We start from the raw sequence: 17287 nt of genomic DNA on the forward strand, positions 1-17287 counted from the left end.
TTTATATCCCTCTAGCTGTATGTTCCATTTGTCAGTTTCATCCCACCAAGTTTCCGTAATGGCAACAATATCATATCTACCCTCATTTACTTGGATTTCTAATTCACCCTGTTTATTCCTCATACTCTGTGCATTGGTGTATAGACATTTGAGTCCATTTGGATTGATCTTGTGTTTACTGTCTACATAACCTGTGTTGACTGGCCCTACTTTCTTGCCGCCTGTTGGTTTAGTGCACATGGTATGGCACTCACTGTTAAATGCTTGGTTTTGCTTGATAGCATGGTTGATAGTCTTACCCATACAGACATCTATGTTACATGCACTGATAACCCTTTTAGTTTTCGATTGCTGGGGACAGAAATTTTCTATATCAGTTAATTCTCTGTCCCCACTGTTCGGTTTAAATGTTTATCCAGAAAATCTGTGAATGTATTGCTAAGTAACTCAGTCCCTTTCTTTGATGGATGCAATCCATCTCTTTTGTACAATTTTTCATTGGACCAGTTGCAGACATCATGACTAATAAAACCAAAGCCTTCCCTTTTACACCACTCCTTTAGCCACACATTAAACTCCACTACACGCTGGCCTTTACCTTTTTGTTCCTTATGTACTGGTAAAACCTCTGAAAAGTTAAGCCTACAACCTATGCTATTAAGTTCATACCCTAAGCTCTTCTTGAAAGCCTCCAGGGATGAAGCTCCCACAAGTTCCGAAGGCAACTTCTGTTCCATCGGTTGATGGTTCTCACTGTCAGAAAATGTCTCCTTATTTCCAGATTGAATCTCTCCTTGATCAGTTTCCACCCATTATTCCTTGTCTGGTCTTCAAAGGTGCTTTGGAAAACAGGTAGATCCCCCACTCCTCTCTGTGGCAGCCCCTCATGTTTTGGAAGACTGCTATCCTGTCTCCCCTGGGCTTTCTCTTCCCTAGACCAGCCAGGCCCAGTTTTTGAAACCGTTCATCTTATGTTTTATCCTCCAGTCCCCTCATCATCCTGGTTGCTCTTCTCTGCACTCTTTCTAGAGTCTCAACGTCTTTCCAAAACTGGATGCAGTATTCTAGGTGTGGCCTTACTAGGGCTTTATAGAGCGGTATCAGTACCTCCCTTGATCTTGATTGTATCCCTCTGTTCATGCAATTTAGGATTGCGTTGGCTTTTTTGGCTTTTTTGCCGCACACTATTGGCTCATATTTAGTTGGTTGTTCACTAAGATTCCAAGATCCTTCTCACAGTCATTGCTATTAAGCCTGGTTTCCCCCAGTTTATATGTGTTCTTTGGGTTTTTCTTGCCTAAGTGTAAGACTTGACTTTTCTCTACATTGAATTTCATTTTGTTGGATAGGGCCCAGTGTTCAAGTCTGTCAAGATCCATCTGGATCTTGAGCCTATCTTCTAGCACGGGGTCGGCAACCTTAAATACTCAAAGAGCCACAAAGGTCCTAACCAGAAACCCCCGTTCAATTCTGGAGCCAACTGGAAGTCAGGTTCCCCCACCATAGAGTCTCCTCTTACTGGAGCATCCTTTTTCCTCTACCTGTCCTAACCGGAAGCCCTATCAATTGTGGAGCTGACTAGCAACAGGGAGCTGCAGCAGAGGGATGAAAGAGCCGCATGCAGCTCCGGAGCCACGGGTTGCTGACCACTCTTCTAGGGTGTTGGCTATTCCTGCCAGCTTAGTATCATCTGCAAATTTGATGAGTTCTCCTTCTATTCCCTCATCTAAGTCATTTATGAAGATGTTGAAGAGTCCTGGGCTGCGATTCCATTTCAGGTGATGTTTTGCCATACAGTGCTCTTATTAGTTAGTTTCCATCCATTGTTTCATGGTGGCTGAGGGATTCTGGGAGTTGTAGTCCATTCATAGTGGCTGATGGATTCTGGGAGTTGTAGTCCATTCATGGTGGCTGATGGATTCTGGGAGTTGTAGTCCATTCATGGTGACTGATGGATTCTAGGAGTTGTAGTCCATTCATGGAGGCTGAGGGATTCTGGAAGTTGTAGTCCATTCATGGTGGCTGAGGGATTCTGGGAGTTGTAGTCCATTCATGGTGGCTGAGGGATTCTGGGAGTTGTAGTCCATTCATGGTGGCTGAGGGATTCTAGGAGTTGTAGTCCATTCATGGAGGCTGAGGGATTCTGGAAGTTGTAGTCCATTCATGGTGGCTGAGGGATTCTGGGAGTTGTAGTCCATTCATGGTGGCTGAGGGATTCTGGGAGTTGTAGTCCATTCGTGGTGGCTGAGGGATTCTGGAAGTTGTAGTCCACTCATGGTGGCTGAGGGATTCTGGAAGTTGTAGTCCACTCATGGTAGCTGAGGGATTCTGGGAGTTGTAGTCCACTCGTGGTGGCTGAGGGATTCTGGGAGTTGTAGTCCACTCATGGTGGCTGAGAGATTCTGGGAGTTGAAGTCCACACCTGATTTGATGGACTATAATTAGGTAGATCACAAGAGGGAAGGGGGCAGTGGTATCTGAGCCCGGATATCCCATGTGAGAGAAAGAGAGTGAAGACAGCCCCTCCTCAATAGTTCCCAGAATATATTGTAGATGCAGAGAGTTGAGTGTTTACTCTGGCACGATTTTGCCTAAAGGTGTGAAACAATAAAGAACTCAGCAGGGAAGAATTATAGCTTGTCATTCTTGCTTGAGGGCTTGAGAGCTGCCCAGATTTCCATCTGGTGCTGGAACAAAGGCAGAGTTTTTTCCTGCTTGTTCTATACTTTGACAGCAGTCCACAGTCCAACCTGAGCTGCTTCTCAGCCCATATTTTAAAAGCCGCTAAAACGATTCTCCAAGTTCTGAGAAATGACCAGTTTTTCCTGCTTTATCTGATCCAGAATCAGAAGTTATAAATTGCATTTCGCTTTGTCCTTTCTTTCAGCTTCCCTGGAGTATCCCTTTATTTGGGATATTCAGCTTCTTTAAAAAAAAAAAAACTCTGCCCCCTCCCCAGATGAAAGCAACGTAGCTTCCTGACTCACCAAAGTGAATCCAAAGCCAGGACTGGCTATTACTAGATGTTCTGTCCGACAGAAAGAGACACGCTGGTGTCCAGTGAAATTCCTCTTGTAAAAAGGTACATAAACTAAAAAAAAAAAAAAAGTGAGCATTTGTACATCCTTGCCAAGGTTTGAAGGAGGGAAAGAAGGAGTAGATTCATAACTGGGGTTTATGGCGAGTCTGAGGTTTGCAGCAGGAAGTTTAGATGTTCTTGGAGACATTTGGCTCTCAGTCCTGGTTTTTGAGGAAGGGCCGGTCATTTTTAAAAACCTGCCTATAATCTCGCATCTAAATCCCTCTCTTAAAACCCATCCCCAGCTAATAAAAAAAGGCACTGAAAGGGCCTTTCATGGCCAGAGATAATCCTACAAAGGGAACTTTGCTCTTTATTTATTTTGTCATTCACTCGGGTGACCTCTCAGTGAAAATGCTGAGGGGAGGAGGGAGAGAAGGAGAGGAGGAAAGGGGGAGGAGGAGGAGGAGGAGGAGGAGGAGGAAGAGGAAATGGAAGAAGAGGAAGAGGAGAAGGGAGGAGAACGGAGGAGGAGACCTCGATTCCCAGAGACAGGGTGGACTCTGAATCACCAGGGAACTGAAACCCAAGTTGAACCTATTTAAGGACAGAAAAATCCCACCAGGCTGAAGGACACTCAAAACTGTTTGCATTTGCCACACAAAGCCTACACAAATATGTGTTTCCTGAAGGATGAATCTCCCTGGAGACGTTGGTCACTGTGAAGATGGGCGGACATCAACGCCCAGAATTCCCCAGCCAGGTTTTTCCTCCTCCTTCTCTCCCCACTCCTCAAAGGAGATTCATGTTCAGTTCCCGAAGGACCTCTCACCTGGACCTCACCTGGCACCTGAGGACTTGCCAGGAGAAGAGTTGGGGGCCTGTTGGAGCTCCCCAGGTCTCCAGGCCTTCAGAAGCCATTTTGGTTCTTCTCCTCTGTCCCAAAACACCTCAAAAATGCTGACACCCCAAGAGCGGCTGCGTCAAGAGCTCACGTACCACATGGCAAACGTGGTCTGAACAAGAGAGCCATTCTCTCCTGCAGGAAATCCGCTTAGCACCATGTTGTCTTTTAGCTGTAGGGAACAAAAGACAGGTGGACTAATATTTTTCTTTCCTAACAAAAGACAACTTGACTTTGTGCCAGAGAGAACTTGCAGGGGAAGAGCAGAAGAAGAGCTGGTCTAAAGCTGGATCAGGCCAATTGCCCTTCTAACTGGATCCATCAGAACCAGAGAAGCCTAATTTTTATAAGTGTAGTAAAAAGGGTAAAATATGAGACAGATTATCTAACTGTGAGATGGATCTATAAGCACGCTCTACGTGAATCCAGTTCAGAATAAATCCCATCAATCTGACTGCACCTTAGTCTAGCGGGAACAACAGAGTAACAGAGTTGGAAGGGACCTTGGAGGGTCAGATGTGCCCGCCAGGTTTCCGAGCATTCCATCAGCCGAGAGCCCAGGGTAGGGGTGGTGGGGTGGCGGTTGTGATTAGAGAGAGTCTGGAGCCGAGGGAGACCACTGTGCCTCAGATTGCCGGGTGTGAATCCCTCTTTGTGAAGTGGGGCCATAGATGTCAGATGGGCTTGCTGGTCGCGTACCTGGCTCCTTGCTGCGTGACAGCTGCCCTGCCCGAGCTCCTGGAGGTGCTTGCTGGGGTGGCAGTTGAGACCCCCAGACTCTTAGTCATGGGGGACTTTAACTTGCCATCTACCGGCTCGTCATCGACAGCAGCTCGGGAGTTCACGGCTTCCATGACGGCCTTGGACCTGACTCAAGTAGTTGATGGCCCTACTCACACTGGGGGTGGTACACTGGATCTGATTTTTGTCTCTGGTCAGTGGTTGAGAGATCTGGACTTAAAGGAAATAGTCATTGAACCTTTGTCATGGTCAGATCACTCTCTCCTTCGCCTGGACTTTCTGACTGCCATCCAACACCGCAGGGAGACGGAGCCGATGCGTTGGTTCCGTCCCAGGCGCCTGATGGACCCGGAGAGGTTCCGGACGGAGCTTGGGCCACTTCCTGAGGGTCTGGCTCACGGCACGTCTGAGGAACTTGTTGCGGCCTGGGAACGGGCGCGGCGGGGCCTTAGACCGTGTCGTGCCTCTGCGACCTCTGACCCGGCGCGGGTCCCAACCGGCTCCTTGGTTCTCCGAGGAGCTGAGGGGATGAGCGCGGAGAAGACGCCTAGAGAGTTCTTGGAGGTCTAGCCGTTCAGAGGCTGATCGGACACTAGTTAAGTCCTATACTAGGGCTTACCTAGTGGCATTGAGGAAGCGAGGCGCTCGCCTCCTCCCTCATTGCGTCGGCAGATAACCGCCCAGCCCCCCTGTTTCGGGTGACTCGTTCCCTCCTTCACCAGGGGGAGCGGGATGACCCGTGCAGAGACGTGCTGAGGAGTTTAACAGTTATCTATACGATAAAATCGTTCAGCTTCGGGACGGGTTGGACCAAAATTGCGGTGACTCAGGTGAGACGTCCGAGGGTGGTCTTGGTGACGTTGTTTGGGATGAGTTTGACCCTGTGGCTCCCGAGGACATGGACAGGTTGTTGGGTAGGTTGAATGCCACCATGTGTTTACTGGACCCGTGCCCCTCCTGGCTGGTGCTGGCCACTCAGGAGGTGACACGAGGCTGGCTCCAGGCGATTACGACTGCTTCTTTGGTGGAGGGTGTCTTTCCGGCCGCCTTGAAAGAGGCGGTGGTGAGGCCCCTCCTCAAGAAGCCTTCCCTGGACCCGGCTGTTTTAGGTAATTATCGTCCGGTCTCCAACCTTCGCTTCGCGGCGAAGGTTGTAGAGAGTATGGTGGCATATCAGTTTCCCTTACACCTGGATGAAACTGTCTATCTAGACCCGTTCCAGTCCGGTTTCCGGCCCGGTTACAGCACGGAGACGGCTTTGGTCGCGTTGGTGGATGATCTCTGGAGGGCCAGGGATAGGGGTTGTTCCTCTGCCCTGGTCCTATTAGACCTCTCAGCGGCTTTCGATACCATCGACCATGGTATCCTGCTGCGCGGTTGGAGGATTGGGAGTGGGAGGCACCGTTTGTCGGTGGTTCTCCTCCTATCTCTCCGACTGATGCAGAGCGGTGTTGACAGGAGGGCAGAGGTCGGCCCAAGGCGCCTCACTGGTGGGGGGCCCCGGGGGTCGATCCTCTCGCCCTTCTGTTCAACATCTACAAGAAGCCGCTGGGTGAGATCATCAGTGGTTTCGGTGTGAGGTACCAGCTGTACGCGGATGACACCCAGCTGTACTTTTCCACGGACCACCCCAACGAAGCTATCAAGTGCTGTCCGGTGTCTGGAAGCCGTCGGGTCTGGATGGGGAGAAACAGGCTCAAGCTCAATCCCTCCAAGACAGAGTGGCTGTGGATGCGGCATCCCGGTACAGTCAGCTGAGTCCGGCTGACTGTCGGTGGCGAGTCATTGGCCCCGATGGAGAGGGTGCGCAACAGGCGTCCTCCTGGATGAGCGGCTGTCTCTAGAAGATCATTTGACGGCCGTCTCCAGGAGAGCTTTCTACCAGGTTCGCCTGGTGCGCCAGTTGCGCCTTTCTGACCGGGATGCCTATGCACGGTCACTCACGCACTCGTGACGTCTCGCCTGGATTACTGCAATGCTCTCTACATGGGGCTCCCCTTGAAGGGCATCCGGAGGCTGCAGTTAGTCCAGAATGCGGCTGCGCGGGTGATAGAGGGAGCCCCTCGTGGCTCCCATATGACACCTATCCTGCGCAGACTGCACTGGCTACCTGTGGCCTTCCGGGTGCGCTTCAAGGTTTTGGTGACCATCTTTAAAGCGCTCCATGGCATAGGGCCGGGTTACTTACGGGACCGCCTACTGCTACCGAATACCTCTCACCGACCCGTGCGCTCTCATAGAGAGGGACTCCTCAGGGTGCCGTCAGCTAGGCAATGTCGTCTGGCGGCGCCCAGGAGAAGGGCCTTCTCTGTGGGGGCTCCCACCCTCTGGAACGAACTACCCCCAGGACTTCGTCAGCTTCCGGACCTTCGGACCTTCCGCCGCGAGCTTAAAACACACTTATTTATTTGCGCAGGACTGAGTTAGATTTTAAATTTACGGGTTTTAAACTGGGTTTTATTTTTATATTTTTAAATTTTTGGCTTTTAGAATAAGTTTTTTAATTGTTTTTACTCTGTATTTATGTGTTTTTAAGTGCCTGTTAACCGCCCTGAGTCCCTCGGGAGATAGGGCGGTATACAAATATGATTAAATAAATAAATAAATAAATAAATAAATTCTAGTCCAACCCCCTCCTCGAGCAGGAGATCCTATTTCATTCCAGACAAATGGCTGTCCACTCTCTTCTCAAAAGCCTCCAATGATGGAGCACCCACAACTTCTGGAGGCAATTAATTCCACTAAATTAATTGTCCTCGCAGTCAGGATTTTTTTCCTTAATTCTCTGTTGGTTCCCTTCTGGATCAGTTTCCACCCATTGCTTCTTGTCCTGCCCTCAGGTGCCTTGGAGAATAGTTTGACTCCCTCTTCTTTGTGGCAGAGACACAAAGACCCTGAGATATTGGAACACTGCTATGACACCCCTAGTCCTTCTTTTAATTAAACTAGGCATACCGAGTTCCTGCAGCCGTTCTTCCTATGTTTTAACCTCCAGTCGCCTAATCCTCTTGGTTGCTCTTCTCTGCACTCTTTCTAGAGTCTCCACATCTTTTTTACATTAGGGTGACCAAAACTGAATGCAATATTCCAAGTGTGGCCTTACTAAGCCATTGTAAAGAGGTATTAACTCTTCACGTGATCTCGATTCTATCCCTCTGTAAACGCAGTTTCCATCCGTTGCTTCTTGTCTGACCTTCAGGTGTTTTGGAGACTAGGTTGTCTCCCTGTTCTTTGTGGCAGCCCCTCAAATCTTGGAAGACTGCTATAATCCACAAGGCTCCATCCTGGACCTTAGACCACTGAACATTTTTTGGAAGGGCTTGGAAGGACACACTAAGTCCGCAGATGACACAAGATTAGGAGGAATGACTAACACTTCCAGAAGAGATGGAGAAGGTTCAAAATATTGAGACAGACTTAAGAGGGATCTCAAACAAACAGAAAGAAAGTGAAGGCCCACATCTAGAGAGAAAGCCTGAATCTAGTGTGGGGAAACATGACTTGGCAGCTAGACATGGGAAAGGGGTTGGGTGTCCTTTTCAATTAGAATTTGAAACCCAGCCAGCCCTGGGATGCAGCTGCTAAGAAGGCCAGCCCTATTTTTAGATGTATCAACAAGCGGATAAAATCCAACACATGAGAAGGAATTGTCCTTCTCTACTTTATTATATTTTCCTTGACTTGGCTTTAGTATTCTGTTTTATTTTCTCAGAAGCATAGAAACATAGAATTGTAGGATGGATTAGTCCAGTGGTAAAATTCAATTTTTTTTTTACTACCGGTTCTGTGGGTGTGGCAGGGGAAGGATACTGTAAAATCTCCATTCCCACCCCACTCTAGGGCCAGCCAGAGGTAGCATTTGCCGGTTCTCCAAACTACTTCAAATTTCTGCTACCGGTTCTCCAGAACCTGCTGAATTTCACCCCTGGATTAGTCCAACCCCATGTCCAAGGCTGGAGTTTTTATAGCACCCCGGACAAATGGTTATCCAATCTTTTCTTGAACAACTATTTCATTTATTTTATATTTTATTTTATTATTTTATTTTATTTTATTGTTTACTGTATTATGGTTATGGTTATGGTTGTATTGTGTTGTGTTGTGTTGTGTTGTGTTTGTGTTGTTAATTTTACCACAGCCTTTGTTCAGGGGTGTTTTTGTGGCAACTTCTCTGTTTGGCCAACTTCCATTAGGACTTGACGCTACTTGGATGCCCATTAAAAAAAAAAAAATAGGTGGAGCTTTGATAAATAGCCTCCTCTCAGCCCCCATCTTGGAACATAGAATCTGGAAGGAAGGGAACTTGGAGGTCTTATAGTCCAACCCCCTTTCTAAGGCAGAAGTCCCATTCCACCCCAGTCCAAAGGACCTCCAGTTTATTTCTGGATACCTCCAGCGATGGAGCACCCACAACATCATGACTTTCTTGACCAAAGTTTTGGGGACATCCTTGGTCGGGGGCCCTTGCAGACTTCACCTTGGAGAGATCAGCGGAGCGTGCCAAGATCTCCAGCAGCGCCAATGGAGTTGGCACCTCCTGTCCTCCCACAGCCTCCCTCAGTCCGTGGTGGAGGAAGTGCCTCTGTTTCTGGCAACGTTTTTTGGACTTCATGGCCAGGAAGGGATTTTTGGGTGAGATTGGGTGGATCCTCCAGGTACATTCCAGGTGACTGAGAACAAAAGACATCTTGTTGTGGCTAATTGCTTACGAATTGCCAAATATTTTTCGAGTTCCGTCCTGCCCCCTCCGGAGGCCGCATAAAACTCTCTGTGTGTCTGAAAGGAAAACATCTGCCATCCTGGGCACAGAAAGGGCTTAAAAAGAAATGTATATTTTAGGTGATGGAGTTGAACGCTTGGCTGCCCTCGCTCTGAGCCCCGTTTAGAAAAACAGAGAATTAGAAAAAAGGGTTGGCTTCATACACAGACAGACAGATATAAATCGCACTTACAAAGCTGAGGCAAGCAGAATAACAGAATAAACAGAGCTGAAAGGGACCTTGGAGGTCTTCTAGTCCAGCCCTCTGCTCAAGCTGGAAACACTATACTATCCTGTCCAATCTCTTCTTAAAAACCTCCAGTGATGGAGCACCTGGTGGCAAGCAGTTCCACTGGTTAATTATCTTCACTGTTAGGAAGTTTCACTGTTCACTGTTTTCACTGTTAGGAAGTTAATTTCAGGTTGCTTCTCTCCTTGATGAGTTTCCATCCACTGTTTCTTTTTTTTTATTTTTTTTATTTTTTTTTTTTTTTTTATTGAAAGAGTTTTAAAAAAAACAAAAACATTTTCCCCCCCCTCCTCCCAAAAAAAAAAAAACAAAACATCCCCTCCCTCCCCACCCCGGCTTCCCGGGTCAATCACAAGTCCAATCCAAATAACCACATGCAAAGCTTTTCGTCTCCCAACCCCCTCCCCATTACATAAAATAACTTTCTAATTATTCAAAGGCAATCTGATATTTCTTAATCTGATATCTGTTTTGTAGATAATCAATCCATTTTTCCATTCAATTAAATATCTTTCCTGCGTATTGTCTTTTAAAAGCTGAGATTTTAGCCATCTCAGCCAAGTTAATAACTTTCAATATCCATTCTTCTATTGTAGGTATCTCTTCTTTCTTCCAGTATTGTCCAATCAACAGTCTTGCTGCTGTTATTAAGTTCAAAATCAGTTTAGTCTCAATCCCTGTACAATCCATTATAATTCCCAAAAGGAAAAATTGTGGCAGGAACTTTATCTTCTTCTTCAGTACATTTTGAATAATCCACCAAATTCTTATCCAAAAGACCTTAATTTTCTTGCAAGTCCACCAAATATGAAAATATGTAGCATCATCACAATCACACCTCCAACATTTCGCTTGGATATTAGGATACATACATGATAATTTTTTGGGATCTAAATGCCATCTATAAAACATCTTATAAAATTTTCCCTTAAATTCTGTGCTTGTGTAAACTTAACATTTCTAACCCAAATTTTCTCCCATGTTTCCAACATTATTGGTTCCTGAATATTCTGTGCCCATTTTATCATACAATCCTTTACCAAATCCTTTTCGAATCTATTTCAAGCAACACATTATACAATCTCTTTATATGCTCCTGGGTCTGATTTCTAATTTGCTTTATTAAATTTTCCTCCTTTGCATTATACCAATTTTTGATCTTCTTTCCATCTAGCACTTATTTGCCCATATTGAAACCAAGTATAATTCCTCCTTCTTCATTTAATACCTGTAATGATTTTAATTGCAATCTACCTCCTTCAGCATACAAAAGTTCTTTATATGTAATCATTTCCTGTTTCTGTTCTATATTTATATTCTCTATTGCATGTCTAGGGCTCGTATATAGGAATCTTATAATCTAATTTATAGGAATATTTATTCCAGACCATAAAGAGCACTTCTCAACACATGATTCTTAAAGCCCTATCCACTTTTTCCATAAAATAAATGCATGCCATCCATATAACAAGTCATAACCTTCTATATTCAAAATTCTTTCCTCTGTTAAGTTAAACCAGTCACTTATTACTGAGAGGTTACTGCTTCATAATATAGTTTAAAATTAGGCATTCTTAAACCACCTCTTTCCCGTGAATCCTGTATTATTTTCATTTAACCCTCGCCTTTTACCCTGCCATATAAATTTATTAATCCCACTCTGCCAATCTTCCAAATTTTATCCTTTTTAATTATAGGTATCATCTGGAACAGAAACAAAATCTAGGTAACACATTCATTTTAATAGCCATAATCCTTCCCAATAGGGATAACTGCAATTTCTTCCAGCCATTCATATCATTCTGAACTTTTGCCATAGCAAGTCATAATTATTCTTATAAAGTTTCTTGTTCGATGAGCTAATATAGACCCTAAATATTTAACCTTTTACTACCTCAAATCCTGTCATTTCCTCTAGTTTTGTTTCTGTTGTATAGACATATTTTTAATTATCACTTTTGTTTTTTTCTGATTTATTTTAAATCCTGATACCTTTCCATATTTATCAATTACTTCCAACAAAATCTACTTGAATTTATAGGATTCATTAACGTAACCACTACATCATCTGCAAAAGCTCTAACTTTGTACTCATATTGTCTAATCTTAATTCCTCTATTTTCATTAATTCTCGTATTTTATCTAATAATGGTTCCAGAGTCAAAACAAACAATAATGGTGATAAGGACATCCCTGTCTTGTTCCTTCGCAATCTTAATAACTTCTGTCAAACTACCATTTACTATAATCTGTGCTGTTTGCTCTCCATAAATCGCTTTAATTATTCTAATAAAACAGTCTCCAAATTGCATTTTCTCTATTAATTTAAATAAAAAATCCCAATGCAATCGATCAAAGGCTTTCTCTGCATCCAAAAAAATAAGTGCCGCTGAAGTATTCTTCTTTTCCAAATATTCCAATATATTAATAATCTGTCTAACATTATTCCTCATCTGCCTCCCTTTTATAAAACCAGATTGATCAGTATGAATTCTTTGTTGTAAAACTAACATTAATCTATTTGCTATTATTTTTACAAAAATCTTATAATCATTATTTAAAAGTGAAATCGGCCTATAGTTACCAGGTTTAGAGCAGTCTTGCTCCTCTTTCGGTATCAGTGAAATAAAAGATGTTTTCCATGACGGGGGTATTCCCACTCCTAATTGTATCTGATTAAATAATTCTTTAAGTGGGCCTAATATTTCATCCTGTGTTTGCTTTTTTTACACAAGAACTTAAAAAACATCAGATTCAATTCAGATGGGAGGTGCCAGTTGGACTGACACTATTCTATCAAGGAAGGAGATATAGAATTGACACGGTTTTAAAGGCAAAGGATTTTCTTTCTACAGTTTTGAAAGTCGAAATAGAAGTGATAGAAAAACTTCAAGAGACTCAAGAAGGCGTGGTGACCCAAGAGCCTTTATTGCTGCCAGTATTAGAGGAACCACAAGAGCAAAGGGTGACAAGAGGAGCCCTTAAGCGTAAAGAAGAGCAACAGTCTCAAAGTAAAGTCAGGATCCCATTATGGAAGCTGTGGGAGGAGCTAGACGGAAGATACCGGAGGAGGAGCTTCCGTTGTCTGCTTCAAAGCTTCAGGAGGCCAGTAATGGCAAATAGAATCTTGTCATGGAATGTTAATGGCTTGAATTCAGCTCAGAAAAGAAGGAAAATATTTCACTACTTGAAACAATTTAAAAATGATGTGATTTGTTTGCAAGAGACACATATAAAATTATCAGACCAAAAATATTTAATTAATTCAAAATTGGGTAACCATTTTGTTGCATCAGCTTTGGAAAAGAAGCATGGAATTGTTGTATATATCAGGAAGGATATACCAGCTAAGCTAATTGAGGCAGATATTCAAGGAAGATTTATTGCTATTGAACTTGTGATAGATGCAAAAGACTTTGTTGATAGGTATTTATGCACCTAATCAGCAACAAGAAAAGTTTTACAAAATGTTACATGAGAGGTTGACCCTCTGGGATTATAGTTCGTTTATTTTATTAGGAGACTGGAATGGAGTAATTGATACAAGAAGGATAAGAGAACCTCCTCCAAGAAGATACCTATACATGCAAAATTACCAAAATCTTTTTGAAATGATGGAAGACTTTGAGTTTAGAGATATATGGAGGTTACGGAATCCAGATGAGAGAGATTTTACTTTTTTCTGATAGGCATCAATCTTTTCACGCATTGATTTTATTTTAATTTCTAATGACTTGCTTTCTAGGGTGAAGAAAAGCGAAGATATTTCGAGGTGTTTAACTGACCATAGCCCAGTATGGATGGAATTATTACAAGGGAAAAAAGGTGGTAGAACATGGAGGTTGAATGAAAATCTGTTTAGATATGAGGATAATGTAACTTATTGTAAGAAACAGTTAAAAGAATTTTTTGATTTTAATATGTACAAAGGGACACCTAAAGGAACTGTGTGGGGAGCGAGCAAAGCGTTTATTAGAGGATATTGATTTTATTTGGACAACAGGCAAAGGAATAATAAACAAAAGCAGCGTAGATATTTGGAAGAAGAAATTCAAAGGAAGCAACAGTTATTAATTCAAAACCCACAAGATCATAAACTTAAAGAGGCTATAAAAATATTACAGAGTCAATTTAATATGTTAATGGCAGACCAGGTGGCAACGAATATACAATATGCTAAACATAATACTTTTTGTAATGCAAATAAACCTGGGAGATGGTTGGCATATAATTTAAGGAAGAAACAGAAAGCACGTGTCATACAAAAAATAGAATATAAAGGTAAAGAGACATATCAACAGGATAAAATTAAAAAGGCATTCTCAGAATTTTATACTGCACTATATGCAAAAGACAAAATATTGGATAGGGATATTTATGATTATTTGAAAGATTATAAGGTGAATATTCTAACATTAGAACAGAGGGAGGAGCTGAACCGGCCGATAGCTACTGGAGAAATAGTGGAGGCAATTAAACAATTAAAAATGGGGAAAACCCCTGGTACAGATGGTCTTACAGCAACTCCATCCACTGTTTCTTGTCCTGCCTTCAGGGGCTTTGGAGAATAGCTTGAAACACCCCTCCCCTTCTTTGTGCCAGCTCTTCAAATAAATTTAACAAATAAATAAATACACTTTTTAATTATTTATTTATTAGATATAGATAAGTGGGAAATAAATTTAACAAATATATACTGAATAGCAATTTTTATTTATTTATTAGATATAGATAGGTGGCAAATATAAATTTAACAAATAAATAAATACTGAATAGCAATTTTTAGTTATTTATTAGATTTGGATAGGTGGCTAATAAATTTAACAAACAAATATTGAATGGTGAATTTTATTTATTTATTAGATTTGGATAGGTGGCTAATAAATTTAACAAACAAATAAATATTGAATGGCAACTTTTATTTATTTATTGGATTTATTTGCCCTTGAGGGGACTCTGAGCGGCTTACAACATTAACATGAAAGCTATAAGACAGTAATCCATAAATATTTCTAAAAACAATAAAATGGATTTACAATCGACAGTAAAAATTACAGTTAAAAGAGGCAGAAGGAGGGAATGGGATGTGAAGAGGTGGAGGTGGGAAATAGGCCATGGCTTGTGACTGCTTGAAGGAGATTGGTGGTGGGGCAGGCCATCTTTTAGGGCCAAAGCTCCTGAGGTCTCCATGTGTTGGGCGCTGCGCACCAGAACGAGGCAGAGGACTCATGGCCATGTTCCTCCTCGTTCTCTGGCTATTTAGGGTTCAACTGCAAGGTAAGGACTCCATTGATGCGTTTGTGACTAGCTGAGGACCAAGAAACCACCAGATCTTTCTGTTGATGTCCACTAGCTCCATCTCACTTCTCTCATCTTCTTGCCTCCCCGGAATAGTTTGAAGAAGACATTTTGGCCATCTGCTTGCAGTTGCTGGACACCAACCCCAAATTCCTCCTCAATCAAGACAAGGACTGTTCTCGACGCAACAGCCCCGTCTACGTGAGCAGGGTGGTGAGCGCCATGGTAAGACCATAGACCAGGGGGAGTCAACCTTTTTATACCTACCGCCCACTTTTGTATCTCTGTTAGTAGTAAAATTTTCTAACCGCCCACCGGTTCCACAGTAATGCGCCGTTTATCATCATCTGCGCATGCCTCTTGCGCATCGTGGATGGGGGGGTCTCTGGCTACCAGCTCTGCTTGTCTGTTACAGCTGGGTGGTGTGGGGGGAGATGCGCGAGCTATTCTATTTATTTATTTTTTAATTTAATTTTGTCATAACAATATACACAAGCATAACACAAAAGATTATATAATATATAAACATATACAATATATGAGGAGAAATAAGGTAGTATAAGCATATATATATGTACGGAAAGAAACAATAGGACAGGAACGGTAAGCACGTTTGTGCTCTTATGCACGCCCCTTAGAGTTTATTTTGTTTATTCTGGGACGAGGCTCTTTTGTTTGCGGTCGCACTATGGCGCCATTTAGTTTAACTGAGTCTTCGGAGAAGGGTGGTATAAAAATTTGAAAAATAAATAAATAAAATAAATAAATAAATAAACTTACATAACGTGAACTAAACTTATGCGTGGGTGATACAAATAGTATATTTTCCGAAATTTAAATTGTCACGGGGAATTTTATGAAAACCTAATGAAAATGTTTTTAAATAATGCTATGATTTTTTTTAAAAAGTCAATTAAATTAAAAAAAAGGAAAGTGCTTCAGTATCGGCCAAAACCCCTCCCGCCCACCATGAAAGCTGCAACGCCCACTAGTGGGCCGTAGGGACCAGGTTGACTACCATTGCCATAGACTTTGGGCCTGCACTAAAGGAGACAGAACAGAATGGATTTCTGGGCCAGGTTTGACGGGCCCTTTTTTGACAGAGGAGATCAAATTCAGAAAGATCCCCCACCTTTCCTGATTTTGCCGAATTCCTCCTGCATTGAAATCAACAAGGTGGAAACTAATCAAGGAGAGAAGCAACTTAGAACTAAGGAGAAATTTCCTGACAGTTAGAACTATCAATAAGTGGAACGACTTGCCTGCAGAAGTTGTGAATGCCCCAACATTGGAAGTTTTTAAGAAAATGTTGGATAACCATCTGTCTGAGATGGTGTAGGGTTTCCTGCCTGGGCAGGGGGTTGGACTAGAAGGCCTCCAAGGTCCCTTCCAACTCTGTTGTTGTTATTGTTATTATTAAGGTTTAAAGTTTATCCAAGATCTAACAAGGTGGACCTACAAAAACTATTTTGTAAACTTGTTTTGTGGCAAACGTGTTGAGGGATCCATAGTGCTCTCTGAGCTTGGTTGTTTTCTTGCAGACATTTCATGACACAAACTGGGTAACATCACCAGAGCTAAAAGGGAGAGGGATTTGTTGTCAATTTACCCTACTCCCTATTAGAACTGATGATGCTACCTAGTTTGGTAATGAAAGGTCTATAAGAAAACATATAAGCTCAGAGAACACCAAGGACCCTTCAGTTCAACCCTGAGTTACAAATATTCTTTCTCTATCAAAACTTGTGTTGCTTCACACCAAGTGGTTGCTTCCTTGGCTGCAGGTGAACTGCAATGATGACAAAGGCATTCTCTTTGGACGTTGGGACAACCGCTATGACGATGGGGTCAGCCCCACGACCTGGAGTGGGAGTGTGGACATTCTTCGGAGGTGGCAGAAGTACGGATGCCAACCGGTTCGCTACGGGCAATGCTGGGTCTTCGCTGCAGTGGCCTGCACAGGTGAGAATCCATAACAGGTCGGGATGCTGCCCAGGTGGTCCACCATTATAGTGGTGCAGCTGGTTGGAGGGAAAAGTTCAAGAGATGTCCCAAAGGTGAGTTTTTCCGAAAGTCAACTGGACTTTCTTGGGGGTTTTTATTTGAAAACGTTTCGCTTCTCATCCAGAACAGAAGAAGCTTCTTGGATGAGAAGCAAAACGTTTTCAAAGTTGCCTTTGTCCAGTTGCCTTTTGAGAAAAATCGTCTTTGGGACAACCAGGACTTGGATGATGGAGAATCTTCACAGACAATAAGTTCAAGAGATGTTACATCCCAACAAATTAGGCAAGATAGACTCCAATACTATGTAGGTCA

At 43.1% G+C, this 17287-nt stretch overlaps 1 protein-coding gene across 1 annotated transcript in view; it reads left to right on the forward strand.

Moving 5' to 3' along the window:
* Nucleotides 1–17287, forward strand: part of TGM2 (transglutaminase 2) — an 86273-nt gene that overhangs the window by 41233 nt on the left and 27753 nt on the right. Inside the window, exons 5-6 of the mRNA XM_058177180.1 lie at nucleotides 15068–15196; nucleotides 16756–16933. Coding sequence (XP_058033163.1) covers nucleotides 15068–15196; nucleotides 16756–16933 — 307 coding nt within the window. The remainder of the gene's footprint in view (nucleotides 1–15067; nucleotides 15197–16755; nucleotides 16934–17287) is intronic.

The sequence above is a fragment of the Ahaetulla prasina genome, chromosome 3 (genome assembly GCF_028640845.1).
Source record: "Ahaetulla prasina isolate Xishuangbanna chromosome 3, ASM2864084v1, whole genome shotgun sequence".
Lineage (NCBI taxonomy): Eukaryota > Metazoa > Chordata > Lepidosauria > Squamata > Colubridae > Ahaetulla > Ahaetulla prasina.